Here is a 24271-nt window from a genome sequence, read left to right as displayed (position 1 = left end):
TGTGCTGCCCCCTCATGGTAGGAAAGTGAATGTCTCATTGATGCGTATCAATAAAAATGTATTTTACTTTTTATATTCGTCTTATTCGTCTATTCAACATCTTCACACTATATACTTACTGTATATTGTAGTATTCGTGTAATACTTTCATTTAACTTTATTTGTATACTGTGTTCAAAATAGGGATCTATGTCGATGTTACTAAGCTATTCTCCTTCTAGAAGTCATATAAAAAACGATCTAATTTTATATCATTATTCTTTGATATACTATTTAATGTAATGCTCCCAAAGGCTGGTGGTTTGTTTAAGACATTCAACACAACACTGTAGTTGAGAGTGTTACATGTTTAAGTTGTAAGTTGACAATATAAAAATATTTGTTTTCTTTCTCTATTTCTCATTACATAGTCTCTAGATGGTTAAAAATCTGGACCAAAAAAATCCTTCCGAGTGAGCAGTGTTCATGAGACTTGAGATGTTGTGAAGAATCAAGTTTGTTCTGCTTTGATGAATGTGTTATAAAGCTCCCTTACTTACTTTATTTACGTTCAAACTATCCTTACTGAAATGTTAACTGGGGAAAAAAAGACCATCATGTCTGTTGTTTGTCAAATCTGGTCAGTCTGTTTATCGCTACATTTTCCCATGAAGATAATCAATGTGCTTCCAGAACTTTCATGAATAAAATGATAAGTTACTCCCTAGCCTAACATCAAAGCGTGGATGACGGAGTCAAAGCAGCAGCAACTTTTTGTGGAGGAGAGCGAAAACTTGACAAATACAGTTGATGAGCTCATGCAGGACAACCTGGGAGATACTTTCTCTGTGAAACTTTACACATTTCTAACTAACAGTTTCTAACTAACTTATCAAACTCTTTGTCATTACACACACACACACACACACACACATAAAACAAATAAAAATAAATCTCATTATGTGATTTCATCCATTTTTAGCATTTGAATATCATGATGCTATGAGTTCTATTGGACCACAGGTGGCAGTAGTGCTTGGCATCTCTCACACAGAATACTGTAGAACAAGACAGAATTAGAGCTCCAGCCTCAGCTTCCTCTGCACCACAGAGAGACACAACTCTTTAAAGGATTTATGGATCCAGATGGTAACATTTCTGACACCATGTAATGGAATGATTATCTATTGGTATGTCATCATTTCCTCCTTCAGGAGTTTGAGCCAGGAGTTCTCAGGTGATGATGATTGACAGGAGCATCATGGTCACTCACAAAGGTCTGTGAGGCCGGATACCAATGCAAAGATAATCAAAGCTACTTCACTCTACCATGTTACTAATTTCCAGTTGACTCTAAATCTATAGAATGTCCATTAAACGTCATCATCTGTCTGTCATCAGCTAGTTTTGTCCACTCAGGTCATGGTGTTGATGTGCAGCACAAACACTTGTCCTGACATCACCACACCGACAAACCTGGTTACTGATCTACATCTAAACAACCAGCCCAAATACCTGAGCATTGTTTCATATTTTATATGTGACCATGGAGCCTTTGTGTTTTTTTGGAAATGATTAACGCTTGAACAAGTTCTACTAGTCAGGTTTGGTCCTTGAACTTCTGCTGCGAGTTTCTATAAAGAGGGAGTGACTGCAGCTCAGTCTCACCTGGAATGTCATCCGGCTGCTGCTTCATTCAAAATATCTGACAGGACCAGTTTCGTGTTTTGGGAAAAAACAAACACACATAATGTAGTAAAACAAAACTTCAGCAATGACGTGTCTGTGTATCATTCAGGCCTCTGTTGAACTCTAATATAAAAAAATATAAAAATAATTAAAAGAATTGTGAAACCTTCTCTCGATCCTTCAAGCATTAACCTTTTTTAAATTAAATGTTTCTTGTCAATAATCCCACTCAACAATGAATCATTTATGTTATTATTAAAGACACATGGCACTCGAATGTTTTTTACAGTGTGAATGACACCGATAGTGAAACAAGAGAAACATGAAAAAGTAATAGTTGCTTTTTGTTGAATCCCTCTCGACTCATCTATTATTGATCAACAGCACACTGATACTACAGCTGCTCTTCGTGCTAATCAATGAAACTGTTTTGGATTAGTAGAAGATCTTCACTTTTATACAATGTCAATGTTCAAATTTGCTTTTGAGGAGGGTACTTTTATTCTGAAGGAGAACTTCCCATAACTGTAACACCGTTCTTAAATACGTTAGAACTCTTGCAATGTATATTTTATTAGTTCGCTGTAGGATGTGTTTCACCTTTAATGACAATTTCGTTTATACTCTAATGTCGGTTTTATATACATGTAAGTTAGTTTAATATGTTGAACTTTAAAATCTAATTAATCTGAATTAAATTGACTAAAATAGCACAATGCTAAATTAAGGGGAGAAACCCAGAATATAAACAGTATTTGTGCATTCGTTTTATTCTATTTTGTCTCTGATTGTGCTATTTTGTTCAATAATTGTTATTATTAAACAAAAAATTCAGTTCATTTTTTTCTTCTGCCACTAATGTCATCAGTGACACTAAGGACACTGTGTGATCTGAAGGGTTACCATCATTTAGGTTCACACTGAATTAACTACCATCAAAGAGACGTTACTCCATTTGTCATTATTTAATTTTCCACTCCCACAGCCCCATTTCTTTTGTTTGAATGTGTGACCTGTGACTTCCTCTCGTAGGGGGCGCTAAAAGAGGATTGAGTGATACATTGACATGTTTTGGGGGCCGAAGGCTGGATTATGTCATCTGTGGGAGGAGCCCAGCCAAAGGACCACAGTGAGTAGAAGATCCACCTGTTGATGGGAGGAGCACTCGAGGCCCATGACAAGGGAACACCCTGTGAGAGGCTCCAAACAGGTGAAATGTGGCCCGACAGGTCTGATGGGAATGTAGACTCTGACTGACAACCTTGTCAACCAGGTGGATCCAGCTGCAGTTGGCCCGCTCTCAGACGATGACATAGCAGTGTTTTCCTTCAGAACCGGATTGGACCGAGAGCAGTTGAGGCTCTGCAGACTCACAACAATACATCTGACAGAGTGCGATTACTGACCGGGGCTGTGGGCAGATGGTCGCTCCGAGAGTTTGAGCTCAGGAAGGAGAGTAGAGGAAGGGTGGGAGGAGGGTCAGCGACGGAGAGGAAGAGAGCAGTGGTCGGACACCAGAGGAGACATGCTTCGCTACGGTTCTGGACGATCAGGGTCCACTACAACAACAACAACAGAGGACCCTGCAGACTCTCTGAATGAGGTAAGTCTGACAGAAAGAACCAAAAGTCTCTCTTCCTGTCCTCCAGATCCAATTTCTATCCTCCCTTTTTCTCCCCAAGTTTCTAATAACTGTCACCTCCTCTCCCTTCTTTGCATGAAGACTCTTTCGAACGCACACAACTTCTGCTCAAACCTGCTGCATCTCTCAGCCTTTTAAAGTTCATGTTTGTCATCGTGCAAATAAGAGCTGCTGCCACCAGCGAGCTGTCGTGTTTATTTGAATAGCTCTTTGATGAAACCGGTCTTTGTACTGGGCTGGTCCCACAAATTGTTCCCATTGTTGACGACCCTCACACATGACTTTCTAGAATTGATGCCGAAATGTTTAACATAATCCAACCACTTTTAAGGACTTGTTTACATAACCACTGTTTGCACTTCTGTCGCAATTCGTCTCTAGACAAACATGCTGTGGGTTATTGAGGCTGTCATCATAACATGATGTTTCCATGATTTCTTTTATTCTTTAACCGTTCTTCTTAATAAAAGTTTTCTTGTTTTGCTCAGAGGAGAATCAGACGTCTCAGGTTAACGCTCCATGCTGGAGATCATGGAAATAAGGATTCCAAAACTGCAACTACGGTATGTTTCATTTTTTTAATTTATTGTTTATGTCTGATACAAACACACAAGCATATGTACAATAAAGAAACCAACTAACTTACTTGATATTTTCAGTGCAACGACTTGATATAAGTACCGTAAACTTGGATTGTATATTATCAGTATTAAGAGAAGCGTATAAGAGTTGGCTTTCTAGAAAATATTTTTATTGACGAGGAAACTAGTGAATTAATTTAAATTTAATTTACTTTTGTTTATTTCTCATGTTTTACTTTGTATTTACGTGTATTTATAATTTTTTTACTTGATAGAAATGAACCTAATTGTCAATTTCCACATTGAGAAACAAATGATAAAAAATATTCTCCCACATTTAAAAAGAAAAAAGCAGATGAATGCACATTCTAAACTTAAACTTTAAATGATGAGTAAATAGTAATAGATTGATTCATATCTTTGTTTCATTGTAATGACTAGAAAGAGTTTCTAAAAAAGTTTGGAATAAGAAATTTGAGCAGATGACGTGTGGAAGTGTTGTTGACAGTTGTCTGTTTGCACTTCTGGACTTTCTCAGTGTTTGTTCAGGACTTTTTCTTTTTTTTTGTCCTAACAATGTAGATCACCATATGTAATTGAAGACATATTTATAGAGAATTTGTTCTTGTTTTTTATGAATCTATCGTGTGTGTCTATCTTTCTATATAAGTTCATATTACATAACTAATTCTTAGCCAGCGATAGGTTTTATCAAGTGTGAGACACACACAGCTGCTTCATATTTTCTTCTAAGTTATGATGGAATTTAAAATCCAGTCCAGACAAAAGAGCACCACTGAAACATTTGATATCTTCCACCTACAGCTTTCTCAGCTTCACCTGACAACCCAGTTTCTGTGGAATCTGCACAAACATCTCAAATTTGACGTCTGTCTCTGTTTCTCCATCTGACACCGTGCGAATTATGACTGTCAACACACGCTGCAGGCCGTGTGTGTGTTTGCTGTAGGTGGCACTGCCCCGAATGGTGTTTGTGTTCAGATCTGTAGCCCGCAGACACACAGTGACAAATATGTGCGGTTGTGACGCTTCGCCTCTGCGGGACCTGAGGGCTCACTTCTGCTTCTCTGTCTCCACACCTTTTTTGACTATAAGGTGAACTTTGACCCGGGAGGATGGTCTAGCTCCACACACAGAGAGCTTCCTGCAGCTATCTGGGAATGTGTGTCCCAGGCTAGGGGTGTGGCCGGGTCTGTCGGACCTGAAGGGTCAAGAGGTAACACATGTTGAACGTATGACTCAACATGTGTTACGTGTTTCTAGCTGACACACTGTCACTGCAGCAAAGTGAGTCCAGATGTTTTAGTAGCTTCAATACAGCTGCAATCTGAACAAAAGTCAGATCTTTTTTATTTCTCATACTGCACTGCGACACAGTTAAGCCTAGTTTTCTCTCTCATAGTCACATTTGGAACATGATTTTAACATGTTATTAAGAACCATTCAACTACTAAATCACACAGATCTGATTTAGCAGAATTCAATAAATAGCTGCTTCAGTGCTCTGACAACCCGCCTCCTCTTAGGCCCGTCTGAGTCTTCTCTCTAAGAATGTTTTTGTTGGAAGTTGTGTCTGCGCTGAATCAATGAAGAGGTCAGGGTTCTCATGTCTTCTCAGTCTGTGGAGTATACGGTCTGTAAAAACATACATTTGAACTGAAGTTGTCATGGCAGGAGTTCATAAAAATACAGGCACATTTATGTGAGTCCTTTCATAGTTGAGTCCCGGACAACCTGCGCATGGAATGTGTATAGCTTCTTTAAATTGCCTATGAAAGCTTGTCAAGACACTCAAAACACTGGTGCAAGTGCAAGAACTGGAATCTATGATCTTTTGTGATTTTTTTATATATGAAAATAAAAGCAGTGTGAACATTAAGAAACACAGGAATGTGTGTGAAAGATATTTACACACAACATATAAACTGTAATGTCATATTGTAAGTAGCTTGACAAAACAGTTAAACAATCACAATAACAGAACAATGTACATTTAATGCACTAATTTTATATATTTGAACGATTGTTTTGACTGAGTAGCTGTTGCTGCAGGACTCCAAACATCAACCGTTAAACCTCCATTGTTCGATGAAGGCAAAAAAAGAACCTCAAACGGTTTAGAGCTTGGATTTTATGAGCACTTTATGAAAGAACAGAATATTTCAGAAGACTTTATTTTATTGTAAGAGAAAACATTGTTTTTTATGAGCTTGTTGATCAGATAAACTCTACATAATTGTTGGTTAAAACCTTCTTATTTAACTGAGGGCGAGAATAGCACACGAACCATGCATGAACAGCAAAATCATTGACATTAAAAAGCCTGTATATTTTATATAAATTGCAGATTAGGTTCAATAAAAGTGACAAAGAACTCACAACTTACATTCCTGTGTCTTTATATGGCTGTGTATTGTGCTCTGGACGATGAGCAGCAGTTGCGTTGCACATTTTGACACAGGAAGTGTGTGTTTCCACAGTCAAACAATACATCTAGAAAACTTCCTCTAAATCTGGTATTTCACTTTCAACCTAAGAACCTGACTCCATTTTAGAGAAAATCTTCCAGTAATTACCAAGTTATTACAAGCAAGAAGAAACGCTGGTTATTTTAAGGGTGTGTCCTGCAACCTGACACATCTGGTACAACATTTGAGTAGTGTCTTGGATGGCACGTCATCACTGACACACTCATAAACCAGCTCACAGATATGATACATGTCAACATGATTGAAACTAGCTGTATGAGTTTTTGATTCACCAACACTCAAAAATGTGAAAGAATGACGAGTAGATAAGCGACTTTGTTGTGAATGGAAACCAGTTCTCTGTAGGAATCGTTTGTTCATTAGATCTAGTTTTACCATCGTGATACTGAGACACTCATAGACAAGAATTCCTGTGTCGTCGCTCAGATCGTCCGCATGTCAGTGCTCCTGGTCGTCAGGTAGTCTCGGGGCAGGTCATGCTCCACCAAACAAAAGACTTTTGTCTTCCTTGCACACCTTATCTGCCAAATGACATGAATGCAGTTTCAACAGAACCACGTGGCAGTGCTGTTAAACTCAAAGCCTAAAGAAAGAGACACAGAGAGGATTGTTCTGCCCGACTCCAAGAAAGAAGTGTTTGTTAGAGATAAAGATGGGTGCCATCTGAGCGATATTCACAACAGCATGACATCTATCCATCTATCTAGCTCTCTGTTCTTCCTCCCTCCATCCCTCCATCTCTCATCAGAGGAGGGCAAATTATCCAGACAAACCTTCCATTGTCGGGTGTATACCTAGGAATAAACTGAAAATAACTTTTAAAACTTAAACGTTTGCAATTTTGTCAGAATACCAATAAAAACCACAAAATTACAAACAAAAATTATAAATCTGTTCAACCATGCTAACATGTGATATTGTATTTGTAGGAGTGGATTCATAGTGTGATGTGTTCCTTCATATCTTAAATACAATGTAACATTTGTCTATATTTCATTTAAACTTTTAATCTAATGTGATTATTGTTTAACTTTATCATTAACCCTTGTATAACCTCAGGGTCAAGGAGACCCGGGGGCCTGTTTTCGGAAAACACAAGGGTTAAATCTTGGTTTTAGATGACTCTTTCTCCCTTTCCCATCCTAATTGCTACTACACATCGTCAATATCAAGAAAAACAATGAATGAAATAATAAAACGTGATTGATTATTGTGCGTTCAGAAGGAGAAGACGAAGGAAGGCGAGTGGAAGAAGAAGAATGGGCTCATCCAGAGAGAGAGGCCAGCTGGTAGAGAGTCGCCTCAGCAGGTAAACTGTCACAACGTCTACATGAGTAATAGTTGTGCATGTTTGCATATATGCTGCTGACATCGTTCTGTGAAACACACACATCAGCCTGTCATCAATAATGTTGCTGTGAATATTCAGCAGATGTTTGGCGGTAATTAATTCCACCAACAGATCTCAGGTTTTACACTTGAAAAACTAAAATCTGTTTTGTAAATACTTCAGCAACATTATGAATGATTAACATGCATACATAAATGTAACTTTAAACAGAATAAAAAACATCAGAACAGTAGTAGGAAGGATTAATGGTCCACGCTGTTTGTATTTTTAGAAAAAAAGAAACTGGAAATGAAACTTTCTTTTAGTAATATTTTAAAATTCAAAAAAGAGCCAGGAAACATACATATAGACTTTGGACTTTGATTGGAAAATAATTATATTAAAAATACAATACATAGGATATATTTAAACTTGATCCAAGACAAATAGCTGCAGTACAAGCTAAGATTAATAAAAGCAAACCTCAGATGTATATTACTCAGTTACTAAACTCTTCTTAAAGTGTCAAAACCAGACTTTTCTTTTCTTGAAAAGTGAGTTAACTGATCATTCCAAAACATCATTTGTTTTTTTTATTGTTCAAGTCGTGTGAATTGCTTCGTCTCTATTTACATCAACTTTCTGTCTGTTGGAGGAATAATAGAGAGGACTGCCGCTCCTGTACTGGGTTGCAGAAACTTGACACCGTCAATACTGTCTGCCAGTTTTCACAGCGTCGGTTCTCTGACGGCTGTTTTCAGTGCTCAGCACAGAGAGTCCTAGAAATACCTGATCAAGTGCACGTATGCAGGCATCCGTGCACTGAACATGCCAGCAAGTTGAAATGTGCAGACTAAGAGGCGAATTGCAAAAACAATGAGTCGCTCGGTGCAGGTCGGCTGCAGAAACCTGACCTGTCCGGTCTTTGTCTCCCTCAGCACCTCAGCGACGTGACCAATGGGACGACAGAGTCCTCAGCCCAGAATCATGGGCCCAAAGTGTACGGAGTCGTGCAGAGGACAGGAACTGACCACAGACAGGAAGTGATGGCACGAGAGTGGACGTTCAACCATCTTCAGGATGAGATGAAGTACATCAAAGAGGTGAGCACATTCTGGACGAGTCAGTACTTTTTTGTGTCCATATCACCTGACATATTTGTGCTGTGGTTGCAGGTTCGAGATTCTCTAGAGAAGGTCAGGGAGCGCATGTATGGGCAGTTCGGAGGGATGCAGCAGTCCATGCAGAAGCTGTCGCAGGAAATCAGGGTAAAAACGAGTCATCCATCTTTTTATTGAACTGAATTACAAAGAAAAATGTGGAACATACTTCTATAGGAAGCCAACTCACATAGAAGAAGTCTGGAGTCAGAGGTCAAGGTTCGAACAGCTGCCATGGACAGCTTCGACCAGATGAACAGCTCCCTGATCTCAACCAACATCGGCTTGCAGGTAACGGCACACTCCCCCTCTGCCGCGGCCTCCCTCGTTTCATGTTGGATTGATCGTATAAAAGAAGTCTTCGTTACAGAAATCCATGCTGGAGAGCTGTCATAGCAGAGTCAACTTGAGGGAAGACCTCAAGAGTATGCGCACCGACAGCCACAGAGCCCAAGACCAGCTGAGGGAAAAGGAGAGAGAGCTGGCTGCCGCTCAGGCAGAAAACCAAACACTGAAGCTACAGGTACCAAACCCTCGTTGGCGTCAACACAACTGTGGACACTCAAGCATCTGGAGGGACGAGTGTTAGGATTTACAACAATTGCAGTGCGATGAGTCAATTCACGAGCAGGACAGTCCGGTTCCACACTGTCGTCAGAGCTGAGGCTTTCCTTTGCTTAGTTACCGTCATATCAAGGATCTGTGTCTGTCTGTGCTACTTAAAGTACCCGATGCAGGCCAAGAAGAGCAAGTTTATACCTATTTAGTTACTCGTGAATGAACATTTGTTTGGTGAAGTATTTTAACACGTTTTTGACTGAGAAAGTCAGTTTCGTCACAGTTCATTTTTATTCAACCTTTTCCTTGGGAGATAAACACAACTTCTGCATTTGGTAGTTGAAGTAACAAAAATGATTTGAAAAATGCAAGTTTTCAAATAAATCAGAACACGAATGACTTAGAAGATTGTCAGTTAAGATTAAAAATGACAACGGTTGTGACGATGGAATGAAAAGCAGCTGAGGAACAGGGCCAAAGGTTCAATACAGCTTGAGGCAAATCTTTGTTTGGAATGATCTTCTCTTTGTCAAGTTTGTATGTTCTCTTTTTGTGTGCATTTCCTATAAGCTATGTTGCTACACGACAAAGACCAAAAGTATATAGAGCTGGAATTGGTGATTAAAAAAAAGTCTGTGGGTGTGATGGAATGACTTTGTAATATGTTACCAACACCTCGTATATAGTAACATGGAAGATAATAATATAATTATTATTTGAGCTCCTTTATCAATATGCTGTACACCGGTTTGGATTATTAATTCAAATAACACAAGCTGCTTGTAAAAAAACAAAAGTACACCTCACGTTAAAATGTTTAAAAAAAATGTCATTGAGGTGAGTTGATCAGGAGTGTCCGGGGCTGACCAGCAGTGAGCAAAAATATGTTAAACATTTCAAGATGTAGCAGTCCTGGTTGAACCTAACTAAGTAAACTAGAACAACAAGTGGATAAAAAAACGGAGAAAGTTGAAACACATCTCACATCTCTCTTAATTTTCTTTGTTCACCAGAGAAAGATTGTGGAATGGCGTCTTTGTAATGTAAATGTTATGTCGTGATACTTTGATCGAGATCTTGTCCTTGGTTTCGTGTTGAAAACGCAATCAATAGTCATTATGGAAATGAGTGAGAGATGAGAGATTCAGCAAACACCTCTGCAACAGAGGTGACTATTCAATGTTCTTTAATTTAAGAAATGTTATGTTTATTTTTGTTACTATAGAACATGTTTGTATACACATTTCTTGAAAGATAAATTTGCTTTATATTCTTAACTTAACCAACAGGTTCCTGCTCCATGAATAATCTTAAAACAAATCACCGTACCATGATGAATATTTACTTTGCATTTGAGTGAGAGTTTTGACACTTAAGTAGGATGATTGAAACCTTAAAATCAAGTGGTTCAAAAAATAACTTCTTTTGTTTCTGTTTAATTATTGACTTTTTATGTTCTGTCTTAATTAATAACTGGTGTGGAACAGTACCTTTTGAATACAGTAAAATTAGACTAATAATAAGAATTGAATTTATTATATAGTGTTGAATTAAGATCTAATTTATTCGTGGAAACCTTCTACTCTCTAAACTTTCTTGTTTTCAAGATATATTGTTCAGGTTTAAGGCAGATGTCGTTCCACAGTTGCTTTCATCTTTCATTCTAGTTTAGTCCTAGAGATGTTAAAGCCTCTCATTTGCGCTGCGTTTTTGTCTTGTCCAGGTGGAGTCGACGCAGGAGGCCAGTGCTCAGGCGCTGCACGACCTCTCAGCAAAACTACAGCGAGAGTACGAGGTGAAACTGCAGCAGGAGCAGCAGAAACACAGGCAGGAGATAGAAAATCTTCAGGTATGATTTCATCTAATGAAGCAGGAACAACATAATAAAAGCACCGAAATAAGAGATTGTTGTTGAAACAGTGTGTGTTGTCCACACCTTAGGCACAGCTGGACGAGTACATCAGGCGACTGGAGGAAGCTGAGAGGAACATACTGATAGCAGAGGCCAAGATCGCTGAGAGAGACCAGAGAATCAATGAAGTAGAGCGTCTGCTAGAATGCATGGGAAAGGTACATGACCTGATGGAACACAAATATCTGAAAAAATCTGAGAGGGACCTGGTCTAATAAGAACTCTCATAACTACACAGGAAAAAAGTCATTTCCAGAAAAAACTACAGGAATGTGAGCAGAAGCTTCGTCTGATGGAGCTCACAGATACAAGCGACTCTACTGTTGCCACAAGGTAACAGATGTTTGCTACAACTTTAGTATTTCATGTGCTTCAGTCTGTGGGAACTCTGTTTAACATTTCATTCAAGACAGTCGATGCAAGAACACATTTATAAAACACATCGCATACATTTTATAGGCTCTCTACATCAACATATCAGTGTTTGGTTAACAAAGTAAATAGCAAAATTTGTTTATGAAGAGAATCTTAAAATTAAGAACTTCATCATATTAAATAAGAGTAAAATAACAAATATTTGCTGAAAGCTTTACCAGGGTCGGACTAACCAGTTTTCCTCTTCAGGTCCAAAGAGCTAAAGGGAGAAGTAGGAGAACTGCGGGAGAGAATCAAGCATCTAAATGACATGGTGTTCTGTCAGCAGAGGAAAGTCAAAGCAATGATCGAGGAGGTGAGGAGCGTTTGTTTGCTCTTAGCTTCTTTAGCAAGGGTGTAGACAAGGTGGACTTAAATTAGTCTCCTGAAATAGTGTTTGCTTTAGAAGTATGAGATGGATACAGTGACTGAATCATACATAGTCATTGTCACGTAAACTATGAGGGACGTGGAATGTTTGAGGACAAATATTTCAGTATGTTGTACGTCCACTGTCATTTACTTGAACAGTGGTTCAATGGTGTTTGGACACAGTACCACAACATGCTCATCAGACCTTCTTTTCATGGTCAAGGTGGAGTCACTTCGAAGTCAAGTGGCTCATAAGGACATGTTCATCTCAGAGCTGCTGGACAGGATCGCAATAGTGGAGTGTGAGGTGAGCAAGTTAACATCTGCAGTGGTGTGGTTGATGGTTGCATGGCTGTAAGAATACTTGCTGGGCAGCTGCGCTCTGGATATCCTTCAGCAAGTATCTGTGTGGTTTACAGTGTCACTGCAACTTTCTTTTTAATTGTGATGGTGGCCTCTGCATGTGTCTGACCTGACAGTGTTGTTTCCTTGTTTTCCTTTTTCTAGAATAATGAGTTAGAAGACAAGCTCAAGTATTTTATGTCCACACAGAATAGGCAACACGTTGTTAAGGACACCAGGGAAATAGGAGTAGACTGTGATCTGCTCCCAAGGTAAGATTTTTGGATGAAAATGTATTCAATGTGTGATTTAGGAGTCTTATATATGACTCTTCCTCAGCAGAGGTGATGAAAAAAGTGTTGGATTTAAACCGACTCATCTTCATTCCATTCAACAACTACCACCACCAGTGCAACCAACACCCTCAAACCATTTTCCACCACCATCCAACAACATCTCTCCATCTGATACCACCGACTGTGCTCCCCCACCCACACAGCCTTCATCCTCCATCAATCCTCTATCTTCAACACAACCTTGGAACTCAAACTATTTCCCACTTGTCGACTCTTCCATCCCCCCACCTCCCCCCCAACAACTGACCTCTGTGACAGAAACCCCAGAGGTTTCATCATCCGTGTTTTCGACCTACCTGCCTTTATCAAACCCTCCCCTGCTCCAACACCCCTCCCTGTACCTCAACACGCCCGCTCAACCTAGGACTTTCAGTTTAAGTAACCCTCCACCCAGTCGGCTAGGGTCAAGCTTACTCCGCTACACACCAGTACAATACAGCAAGATGCTGCACGATAACCCACAAGTCACCAGTGAATATTTCTCTTCCACCAGCACCACTGTTTCTGAGCCGAAAGCAGACAGTGATGAGATCGATTCTGAAAAAGGAGAAGACTTAAGTCCAAAAGAATGCACCTCTTCTTCATCTTCTCCCAAGAAAACCAGATCCAGAGGCGTGTACACCCCTTTCATGAAGCTAATGGAGATCACCTCCAAAATAAACATAGAGTGATCCTGCAGCTAAAGGACTGTTGTTCACTGTGACCGTGGGAAATCATGTGGGCAGCTACTCACAGAAGACCAAGCAACCATCATGTGATCTCACATGTACATTCAAATAGATGACAAATTCATGGCTTGCTCCCGATTTCCAGGTATAAATTCCATTTTGATATTGAATGCATCTGCTGCACTTTCTATAGAAGGCCCCAAAACAGGTTAAATGTGGACTCCAAATTCTACCTTAGGTGTGAGTGACCAGTTGTTTGTAGGTGTGGGCTTCTCCAGGGTCTCACCCAACTAGCCTTGTAAGACAGGATGTGTCTCCCCCTTTGAATGTGTAGTGGAAAGACTAAAACTGGAAAATGACATATTCAATTAACAGTAGAGAGTAAAGGTATTTGAAAAACTGACCTTGAATCAAAATTAAATGGACAGATGATAAGGATTAAAACAAAATTTGACTTTCGTCTACACATTAATTTAAATATCAAAAGAGTCCTTAGAAAAGAGAAAAGTAATCATGCCAAAACTTCACTGGACTACTGTGATATAAATACATGAATCTCAAAATATAATGAATGCACTTACTATGAACAACAAAACATCGAAAGGTTGGAGACTAAATCATGTTCTCAAGGAGTTTGTTTACACTGAATGTAGCTCACTTACATAGCTCTGTAAATATGTAAGCAATGAGTTCTAATCAGAGGATGACAAGGTTTTATTATTGTTTTTATATTTCAGCTCTGTACAAATAAAATATATACATATTTTGTTACTGCTTTTATTCAACAATATTTATTAACCTGCTTTGTGCCTTTATGTACAGCCCTGAGAAGATATGGTGAAGGTTGTGAATCGTATTTGTAAATAGATGTAGAGAGACTTTATCAAGAAAACTGCCACTCCTGAGCCTCAGTATTATCCAGCTGTCGTCCGCACTGCCACTACTGTTTTGGGAGAAAACGCTCCATGTGCCTTGTCCTGAACGACGCATATGAAAACAAGAGAAGAGATAAGAGTTCCTGTTTAACTACACCTTTTAAATAACCAACATCCTGATAGTTTCTGTGACACTCACTTTCCTAAATGTTCTCTGAGGCTCTGGGATCACTGCTCAATGTATTAAACAGACATTTTGAAACTTTGGTCAATGACTGGAAATGTTTGAATGTATTGAGTGTAATGTAATTGTTTTCTTAAAAATATGTTTATGTTCACAGTCGAATGTGCTGTTTGGTAGAAAATCAAACACATGCGATCAGCGTAGATTGCAATGAGTAATAAAATAACTGTTGATAACTTTATCAATTCATTTTGGTGGTGTAATAATAGGCTACCATCAGAATAAAGAAACAAGTGTCACTCTGTGAATGAAGCGTGGTTGTACGAGCGAGTTCCAGGCCGATACTGCCCCCTACTGTTTCAATAGGACTCATTGCAATCGACAAAATTTCAAACGCTTATATACAGGTATATCCGATTTAGATATACATATATAACAATACGGGCTTAAATAAGCGGCTGTGGGACGTCCTGGGCTTCTCTACTTTAAACTATATATTTATATATATAGATAGATAGATATATCTTTATATAAAGGTTGTCTATGGATTTTTGAAGACACATTTTGTTTGTCTGTTTTAGGGGAAAAAATGTTAGAGCTCCTCCGTCCTTACTCCTGACACCGACAGGGAGCAGCATTAAGTAATAATATGAAATCCAGATTGTGAATAAATCTAATCGAAGCAGGGAATCGGATGAGAACTGCAGGACATGGTTCATACAGCAAAGGACCAGACAGAGAAGTAGAATGAACAGGAGCAGGGACGTGGACGCTACTCAACTACTTGAAAACCACCAAACTGACTAGCAGAATGTAATGCACCCTCTTGTACAGTAGGGGGCGGTATGCACTTTTAACCCGCCTTAAAAATAAGATGAAGAAGAGTGTCTTGCATTGTTGACAGCGCGAGCCAACAGTAACAGCATGATTGTAGGTAACTTTACTCCGTGACATAACTAAATGTAATGCGTCATGTGCGTCTCGACATAACCGCGTCTCAGGACTTTGACTGGCTGTCAGGAGCTGGCAGTGATGGTGGACCGCGGTTCATGGACGGATCGGCAGGGACAGGTCGGAGACTTGAGGGGACAGAGCATACAACAGCTCCAGGAACTGTTGTCCCGACAGGAGAAGATTCTGTCCAACAAGTAAGATGACACAATCCAAGTTGGGTCTACATGAGTTTGTTTTTTCATCGCAAAATCTAAATGGAGAAAATGTGACAAAGCTTGGCGGGAACGACGAACACAAGGCGTTCATATGTCAACACTACTTGGACCAAACTCTACTTCCTGGTGTGGATGGAGTTATTATCTTACAAACCTCCCGGTGTAACTTCAGCCATGTCTGACCGCTGTATATATCTAGAACATTAGAACTAAAATGGAGTTCGTCGCTGGGTTTGTACCAGGGCCTCCTCTTTGATGGTCCCACCCTGAACCATCCAGAGTGACCTGGTCATAAACTTCCTTCTACCTAAGTTCACCAGTAATTCTTTCGCCTTGTTCATGGGATTTAAGACTCGCTCCTGACAAACAGACCCATGTTTAGCCCCACCATGTCTTGCACAGGGTCTGTACCGACCTTGCCTATCCAAGTCTAGGATGCAGAAGAACAGTGTTTTAATATTTGTGTCATTGCTTCATTCAAATACATAGTCAATACCTTCAACATATCACATTAAGTTCCATCTTAAATTACAATAAAGATTCACTCTCAGGTTAGTAACGTTAATATTCCCGGTCTTAAACAATATTTTTGCTTGTTCTTGGTGTGACAAAATCAATCAAATCAATGTAATGTTTCTTTTTCAAGATATGAAATCACTTCACTTGCACATCAAGTCTATAACGTGTTGTTACAGGCGGAGCAGACTCACTGGGTGCGCAGTAATGGTGCTAAAACTTATAACTGTCCCATAAGGTTATTGTTTGGTCATGTCATAACTAAATATTTGTGTTGTGTTTCAGCCACTTATTAAGGACACTTCCAGACAAAGGGAAAAGGATTCAGGAATTTTCTTTAAGATTGAGGCATGCCATCGACCAACATGAGGAAGAAGAGAGGAAACAGAAGTTGTTATCTAAGGCTCAAGAAGACTTGAACTTTCAGTACCAACAAGCTTTCAAAGCACAACAACGAACTCAACAAAAAGCTGAAGATGTTATGGAAGAAGCTGCAGATGACATGAAGGAAAACTCACCTGCTTTACAAAGTGCAACTCTGGATTTGTATGAACTACTCCCTGCTGACGCCATGGAGACGGCTTCTGCTTCACCTATGTGTGAGCTCGCAGAGAAGTTGAAACGGGTCAATCTACAGGAAGAAAAAAGTTCTGTTGGCAGTGATGACAGTAAATACTCTGCTGGGGACAACTATGGTCTTAAAACGGAGTCACAGAAGAAGCCTCATTTCCTATCTGTTTTCGAACGGACTGAGAAGACGGCTGTTTCAGGAAAGCCAAAGTTCAAGCTTAATCAGTGAGTAACATTTTGACTAAACTGATCAAACATTTAGTGACTGGTTTTGTTCATGTGCAGGTTCTCACAACAAAGTAAAAACTCCTCAGGATCCGAAGGTTCATCTCCTCTTTCTGTTGAAGCCCGGAGAGAGCAGGACAAGAAACACCTGGATGACATCACGTCTGCTAGACTTCCTCCTCTGCACCACAGTCCAGCTCAGCTCCTGTCCCTGGAAGAGTCAGCACTGCTTCTGAAGGAGCAAGCAAAGAAGCAACAGGTTTGTTTGCTGCAAAGCTAACAATCATTTTGAATTACTCTAGTCTTGACTAGTAATTAACTCTTAATTACATTAATATCACAGGCACACTTGCTTGTCCCTTTCTGATGCTAATAAATAAATGGCAGCATACCCAGATTGTAGCATACAAGTCACTTGCATAATCACAATGCTGTTTATTGTGTAAAATTAAAAAAATAAATGTCGACATTCAAGTTTGTTTTCTTACCGTTTAACTGCATTTGTCTTTTGCAAATTCCTAGTGTGGTTTGTATCTACTACAACTTATTTACACCTCAAACACTTGCGATTATCTTATTATATGTATTTTATTCTTCTGTCCTGGGTTGTGGATGTAACCATTGCGATTCCTCCTACACGCGCTAGAGGGCAGCATCGTAGTATATTTTCTTCTCAAATCTGTTTGAACTTCAGACTCTGCTCTAGTTCTTAAAAGTAATTAATTCCTGTGTTTGTCAACGGTGTAGTAGTTGCAGCTGTGCTTCATCACAACAGAAGGCTTGTTAAACCTGGCTACTTTCTGCCTTTTGTCAACCTCAGGAGCTGCAGGCCCAGCAGGCAGCCCAAAAACTGTCCGAGGGTTTGAAGCTCTCCATGAGGAGCTACATTCCTGACGGCCTGACTGATGCCTACCGAGAGGTTCATGACGAGGGAGCTCAGCTCTCCTCAGAGGAAGACTGATCCAGGAAAACCGGAGTTCGGGAAACCAACGTGACCTTGGCCCTGACGGAAACAGACTTTCGACCTTGCAATCAAGCAGGATTTTCACTCGAAGGGCGAGAATTCTGAGGCGAGGAGAGAAGCTCTCTGCATAGCGTAAACTTACATCTTGTTTCTGTTCTCAGGGATTTCGATGACGGGGAATGTGGCCAGTTCACTTTGTGAAGGCTGAAAATGAATTGTGAATTTTTTCTTACAATTTAAATTATACATTAATATTTTAATAAACAAAATCTAAGACAACCATTTGTCTGAAGCAAAAGGAAAAAAGTACACACCTTGAGATGTTGTAATAAAATTGGTGGTGTTTTAAATGTCTTTTCCTACCCATCAGAACAGTATCTTTAAAGTAGTTTGAATAAATCTACTCCCACACTTTATTTAGGACTGTGTAAAAATGTTTCCGTCATTATCAAGATTGAACGCTTTATTTCGACTTCAAAGGCGATTTTGAACAATACATTTACTTGAAAAAGTTTATATTTACATAATGTTTTCTTGTGTGTGTGTGTGTAATAAATCTGATTTTCACAATCCAAAGCAAAGGTTGAATAGGAAAGTAATAATATTTCAAAAGTGTAAAATTCTTGTTCGCTACTTAACTCATGATAAATTGTCAAGGTCATTCCTGAATGTACGTGAACTTTTCTTGTGTTTCGTTCAGTGTCTCCATTTCTGTTCATTGTTTTTCCTACGAAGAGGAATAAGTCTTAAACATAAGTCTTAAACTTGGCAGGTAAGCGTCCTGTAAATAGTCTGTCGATACTATCAAAGAGTTCTACCAGAGTTAATCGGAGGACGTGCTTACACTAAGGTAGCAGGTTGTACTCTGGACAAGATACTCTTGATTAGTTGGTAAAGCTGCTGAAATCCTCGTGTAAATAATTGACTTATAAAAATCGATAACGTAAGATAGTCTCCTATAATTCAACATCAGTTATGTTGGTCAGAAATGATTAAAAAACATACAAAGAACATGAACAAAAAAAAAAAAACTTCTATATTATAAGGGGAAACAAGCCCTCAGAAGTAAAATAGAATAAAGATCATTATTAATTATACATATTCACAATCAACATTTTGTTGTCAAACACAAGCCAGTGAACTAGTTTTATGGAGTTGTTTCTTGTAATTATGCTTTCCTCGGCCACGGCAAAGTTAAGGGATTTAGTTGATGCTTAAGCTATTCCTGGAGGGTTTACTACTTATATTCATATATACAGTACAGAGTATCTACTTAGTGAACACTGAGATACGTAGAAGGATGTGAATAGTTTGATGACTGGAGTGCATAAGACATGTTAAAGGTATAGGTATTATGATATTTTAAACTACATTTTTTTTTACAGTTGAACCAAAAAGGAAATCATCCAGCAATGACAGCATCATTTCTCGATCAAGTCGAATGAATCAGTTTGCTTGTATCACATTACTTATTTAAAGAGGTGCTGCCAAGTGGTTTCACTTCTGCACTTGTCTGTGCCTGACACCGGACTAATCTGATCGACTCTATATCTGCTAGGGTAGGGTATAATTAAGTGGGCCTTGTGTTGGCACTTGTCCCCAATTGTGGAACTTTGACTTGTGTGTGTCGAACAAATGTGCGAGGTGATTAAAATTCCCATGAAGCTACAGCAGTGACGGCGGCAGTTCTCTAGGCGCTGGGAGATGTTATCTGGGATCTGTGACACTTGATAACCTTAATCCACGGGGTAGTGAAATATTGCAGTTTGGAGACATCTGGACTGCATTTGGATCTTGTAGGTGCTGAGAATAACAGGCGATGATGAGAGGCCGGTGAACTAATGCAACATGGCAAATATCATTTCTCAACTCTGCTGATATGTGGTAGATAATATGTGCCAGCTCCATTCAGCATCTTTTCCAAACCACCATTCCATCACGCCTTTCCCAGCAACCAGGCCATGGCGCAGGTTGATTTAAAGGAAACAATGTGATTGAGGGGTTTTAATGAGGCGCGTTTCGGGGGGGAAATGAGGGTGGGTTCAGGCAGGTCATGGTGTGGTGGTAGATGCTCCTTGATAACCTCTAGTAATTGCTGGTGAGAGAAAAGAGGGCTGATGGGTGACACTGAAGCTGATGTGATTGCAGTGACGTTCAACAACAAACCATCAGCCTGCTCCTCTGAGGATCCTCAGATAGCTGGGATTAATTACACTTAATCTGGAGATAGTATAAGACCACAGACTGTTGGCAATTATGGGACTCATATTTGCTTATATGCTTAGTAAAATTTCACAAATTGAGGTTCACTGATGAGCTTGTTTATGAACCCACATGATGACAGAAATAATTACGATGTAGAAAGTTCTCAAAAGAGCGAGCAGCTCCATGTTAAATTAAAAATGCTGGATGATGTATTGACTGGCATAAAACACAAGCACACACAATGACTAGATTATATCTGCAAGGTTACATAGTCTGAGCTCATTCTTTTTCCACCCTGTGAAGCTTCTGTCATGTTCTCTGGGCAGAGAGTCTTCTGTAAGAAGTTTCACTTGATCTCCTCACACACTTCAACCACCTTGTCTCAACACAAGTGCAGTTGTAACATGAAATGTTTATGCTAAAGTCTAGAACCGTAAACTGACTCATAATGTGGTGTACCAAAGAAAATTCATGAAAGTTGGAATTGACTACAGACTACAAACCAAATTTTTTAATTGGCTGCCCGCCAGGGGGCACTAGCGGGACCCCAGAAGAGAGTTACATTTAATATAATATGATATTATACATAGGTTTTTTTAAAAACCTTTTGCCTTGAACATAAAACACGCAATCTGCCTCGATCTTTGGATACTCAAGTGTGCAATTTTACTTGAAAACACCACATGTGACCATGTCAAATTCTGTGTCAATCTGGTAACCAAGTAGCTGGTATAAAGGAAATGGAAGGAACAGACCAACAGCCCTGCTGCTAAGATCTCATGACCGTCTAAAATAAAAACAAACATCAAGTATTTCTTTACTCTAGTCAAACAGATACATTTCCATGATTGCCTAAATTTCTTAACAAATACCAAATGTGAAAAAGTGAATAAAGGTTAGAGAAAACACATTCTAATAGTTGATGTTTCTTTATATATTTCAAAGGCTTTGCTGTGTTTTGCAAAGAGGGTGCCCGGCCATAAGATGATGGTGTTTGGGGGGCCTTGGCATGGTGAAGTCTGGGATCCCATGAACTGCATTATAATCTTCAGATCCAACACAACTGGGCCACAAAGAAATATATGGATCCGAGGAAGAATTATGGATACATTCCAACCTTTTGGCTGCTGCTTTAGTGTTGCTCTTGATGTTGTATCATGTATTAAATTATCAATTTGTGTCTTTAGGTTCGATTTTTTTTATGTAATCTGTAATTATAGTGGTTTATTTGTATGTTTATTTATTTTAAAGGGACCCTAAACTTGTAATGGCTTTTTGAAGTTGTATCACAGTTAATCGCTACAGTATGTTTCTTTTTATCAAATATTCTGGAAAAAAGAGACATTTTTACATTCTCTAGATTTTCAAGCGTATGAGCCATGACGTGTGTTCAAACCTTGAAACACATGTAGGTGCACAGTTGACATGAATGATGAGGGGTCAAAAATACAAAACAATAGTTAAAATATAGAAATATAGCTCCATGTCTTTGTGCAGGCTCTTCTCTGGCAGAGTAATGTCACCTGTTACCCAACCAAAGCTGGAGTGGTCATTTGGCATTTTCTGATGTAGTCAAAAGTTTTGTGTCTGCATGGTGATATACAGTTGAACATTGTGTTTAATACTTTCTTGCGGTGAGACGTTTGTATGAGTCTATCATAAGACGTCTGCTTCACTGTCACTGGCCATGTGCGAGGAAAGCTAAAATAACAAAGTTCTTCTGTTGTTCTGTTCTGAGCACTCTTGCTGTCCAACTTCACTGGTGATTCTTGTCATGGTCGAAGTCAAAGTTCAGAGGATCCATAAATAATCCGTCTTATCGGAGGGAATCCTGCACTAAATTGAAATATGGTTCTGGCCTGTAAATCCTCTTGGTTCACGAGTGAGAGCTGATGGATCCACAGCTGTCAGCAGTTATTTGTAACAGCGAGCTACAATTACAGATTCTCTGTGTTTCATAGGTGCATCTCGACCTTACACCTGGACGATCGGACAGATAAGAGTCCGGACATTCCCTTCCTGTGGTCACACATCCGCCAAAAATGATCTAGATGTCTTTCCTTGAAGTAACTCCCACAATCTTGCCTGCAAAGCTTTGCATAACAATCCTGAGGCACTCGGAGGATAAACGAGAGCCAGAGCGGAGTAAAAGAGGGGGAGTAAAAAGGTTTGAGGCCCGTGATACATGGAGTGGGCCAAGAAGCTGCCAGTGTCCCAGCCGCTCCATGTCTGGCCTGGCACAGCATTAAGTGGGCTGTTTTGGGGCCTGTCAAAAGCCCATCACGCCAAGGAAGCCATCTCTGTGGGGATGCTGCTGGACTGCCAGGGCCCAGTGGGGGGCAGCAAGCAGAGACCCTGCGCGGCAGCTGGGCTATAATGAGGGGAAACATTCTTATTATTGTAGTCCCATTAATGCTACAACAACAATGCTCTCCAGCATTTTTTAATTCACGTTGTTTTGTTCAGACTTCTGCCTTTGTATCTGCAGACTTTTGAAATTGGTCTTGAAACAACCTTCAAGTGTTTGTGGAAAAAAGTACAGTTTAACATATTAACATTATGACCATCAAGATCGCTGCAGATGGATGATCAAACAAGTAAATGGTTGTTTTCTCATCTGGATGAGAAGCCACTTCCTTTGAAAGTAGCTGTTAAGATGATTAAGGAATCATTTTGGGATGTCATCCGATCACCTTCTTTCAGAGGTTTTTCCTAGTGTGTCCAGCTGGGGGGAGGCCAGAGGTCAGACTACTGGAAAGGGAATTCCCTTAAGAACAGAGGCAGCAAATGGTGATATTGATGATTCTTGGTAACATGGGGTGGGAAAGGTCATCAAAGTCATGTTTTTAAAAGTTACTTAAAATGCTTTCTTCATCGCCTCACCTTTCTTAAATAATGTTGAAAAACATTGTAATTGTCCACAGTCATTCTTAGCCTTTGTCAAAAGGACGAAGCACCACAGCGGCAAAAAGTCATTTAAGTTAGTTATCTAAGCATTTTTCCCTATTGCCCATGCACCCAGACCAGCACCAAGCTACGGGAAGTTAAGGAAGACTTATGTAGTGCACATGTCAGGCCTGTATGTGGCGTTGTAATGTTAGCTAGTTTTAAACTTTATTTAAAATCTTTGGAACCTGTTTATTTCAGTGTTTGTATATAGATATATAAATCAACACAGATCACAGGTCAGCAAATAGTGAGTCAAATTGAAAAGTTTAACTGACTAAATATTAGTAATTTTAAGTGACTGGACCAATAAAGCGTCATAAGAAACAGATGGTGTTAGTGTTGAAAACTAGAAGACTAACTGAAGATGATGCTCAGCAGCTGAAAAGTGTTGAACAATTGGAGCTTGTGGTGGTGATAAAAGCATGATTTCTTTAATTTCCTCCTTCATTCACCTCAACAAACGCTTGATAAGTGTGATGTCATCTTGGCAATCAAGTGTTTGAAGGTACATTTCTTGGCCAGCAGCTAATGTGACATGAACACTTTCCAGAAACCAGACTCACCCACATGATACGCTACATTACTGCTCGCTTGATTAGAACAACTTCACTGTAAGCGTGCATTCAGCTCTCCGCTGCCAATTCTTACAAGTTTCCCTCAAAGTGTAATGAAACATAAACTCTAATATATTTTATTGCGCCGCGCTGAGACAGGGTACGTGCAAGTGTTAAAAACGGTGTAAAATTGAAGGACAGCTCGGTTCATGTTAGATGCCAAGCAAAATCTCCCAGTGAGTCAGTGAAGTGCGGTCATTCCTGTTTGTTTAAAAAATATGCTCATGAAGTCCGAGCTGGATGGTGAAGTTGGCAGGAGTTGTGTCTTAATAACAATAGTAAAGTTGTGCAGTAAAACAAAGCAGGAATCCTCGTCTGTCCAACAATTACGGGGCCTCGCTGAGAAGTCGTTGGCTGCTACAGATGCTGTAATGTTGTGACCATTCCAAGCCCAGAGCCCAGGTGTTTTTGATTGTTGTACGTAGGAGTTTGATTGTGAAGCTCGTTTCTGGCCCCACAGGATGCTGGGATACGATAAACCAGAGGA

General features: G+C 39.6%; 2 protein-coding genes across 6 annotated transcripts; both read left to right on the top strand.

Annotated features, from left to right (window-relative positions):
- Positions 1-2894: 2894 nt before the first annotated feature.
- myzap (myocardial zonula adherens protein) lies at positions 2895-14655 on the top strand. 5 transcript variants are annotated; one of them, XM_087792835.1, is made up of 14 exons: positions 2895-3271; positions 3799-3873; positions 7624-7710; positions 8670-8834; positions 8907-8999; positions 9069-9182; positions 9250-9414; positions 11173-11298; positions 11391-11519; positions 11600-11694; positions 11986-12091; positions 12371-12454; positions 12700-12761; positions 12832-14655. In XM_087792835.1, exons 1-14 carry the CDS (start codon positions 3194-3196, stop codon positions 13514-13516), a joined length of 2064 nt encoding a protein of 687 aa, XP_087648961.1. In that variant the 5' UTR covers positions 2895-3193; the 3' UTR covers positions 13517-14655. The 5 variants fall into 5 exon arrangements, with proteins under 5 accessions (XP_087648961.1, XP_087648960.1, XP_087648958.1 ...); XM_087792834.1 differs by having other exon boundaries at positions 12829-14655; XM_087792832.1 differs by having other exon boundaries at positions 2896-3271; positions 9262-9414; positions 12655-12761; positions 12829-14655.
- An 802-nt stretch (positions 14656-15457) lies between these two features.
- On the top strand, positions 15458-18432 carry polr2m (RNA polymerase II subunit M). The gene is made up of 4 exons (XM_087793547.1): positions 15458-15720; positions 16543-17052; positions 17113-17311; positions 17873-18432. The coding sequence occupies exons 1-4, from the start codon at positions 15605-15607 to the stop codon at positions 18011-18013; spliced, it is 966 nt and encodes a 321-aa protein (XP_087649673.1). The 5' UTR covers positions 15458-15604; the 3' UTR covers positions 18014-18432.
- The last annotated feature ends 5839 nt before the right edge of the window (positions 18433-24271 follow it).

The sequence above is a fragment of the Callionymus lyra genome, chromosome 6 (genome assembly GCF_982586985.1).
Source record: "Callionymus lyra chromosome 6, fCalLyr1.hap1.1, whole genome shotgun sequence".
In the NCBI taxonomy this organism is placed as follows: Eukaryota; Metazoa; Chordata; class Actinopteri; order Syngnathiformes; family Callionymidae; genus Callionymus; species Callionymus lyra.
Note: the sequence above shows the minus strand (reverse complement) of the source record. Positions and strands in the feature narration are given on the sequence as shown.

Coding starts and splice junctions, on each gene's coding strand:
- polr2m (XM_087793547.1), top strand. CDS start 15,605: ATGGTGGACCGCGGTTCATGGACGGATCGGCAGGGACAGGTCGGAGAC. Junction 15,721..16,542: donor GAGAAGATTCTGTCCAACAA/GTAAGATGACAC, acceptor GTTGTGTTTCAG/CCACTTATTAAGGACACTTC. Junction 17,053..17,112: donor CCAAAGTTCAAGCTTAATCA/GTGAGTAACATT, acceptor GTTCATGTGCAG/GTTCTCACAACAAAGTAAAA.
- myzap (XM_087792830.1), top strand. CDS start 3,194: ATGCTTCGCTACGGTTCTGGACGATCAGGGTCCACTACAACAACAACA. Junction 3,874..7,623: donor ATTCCAAAACTGCAACTACG/GTATGTTTCATT, acceptor TTGTGCGTTCAG/AAGGAGAAGACGAAGGAAGG. Junction 9,000..9,068: donor AGCTGTCGCAGGAAATCAGG/GTAAAAACGAGT, acceptor ATACTTCTATAG/GAAGCCAACTCACATAGAAG.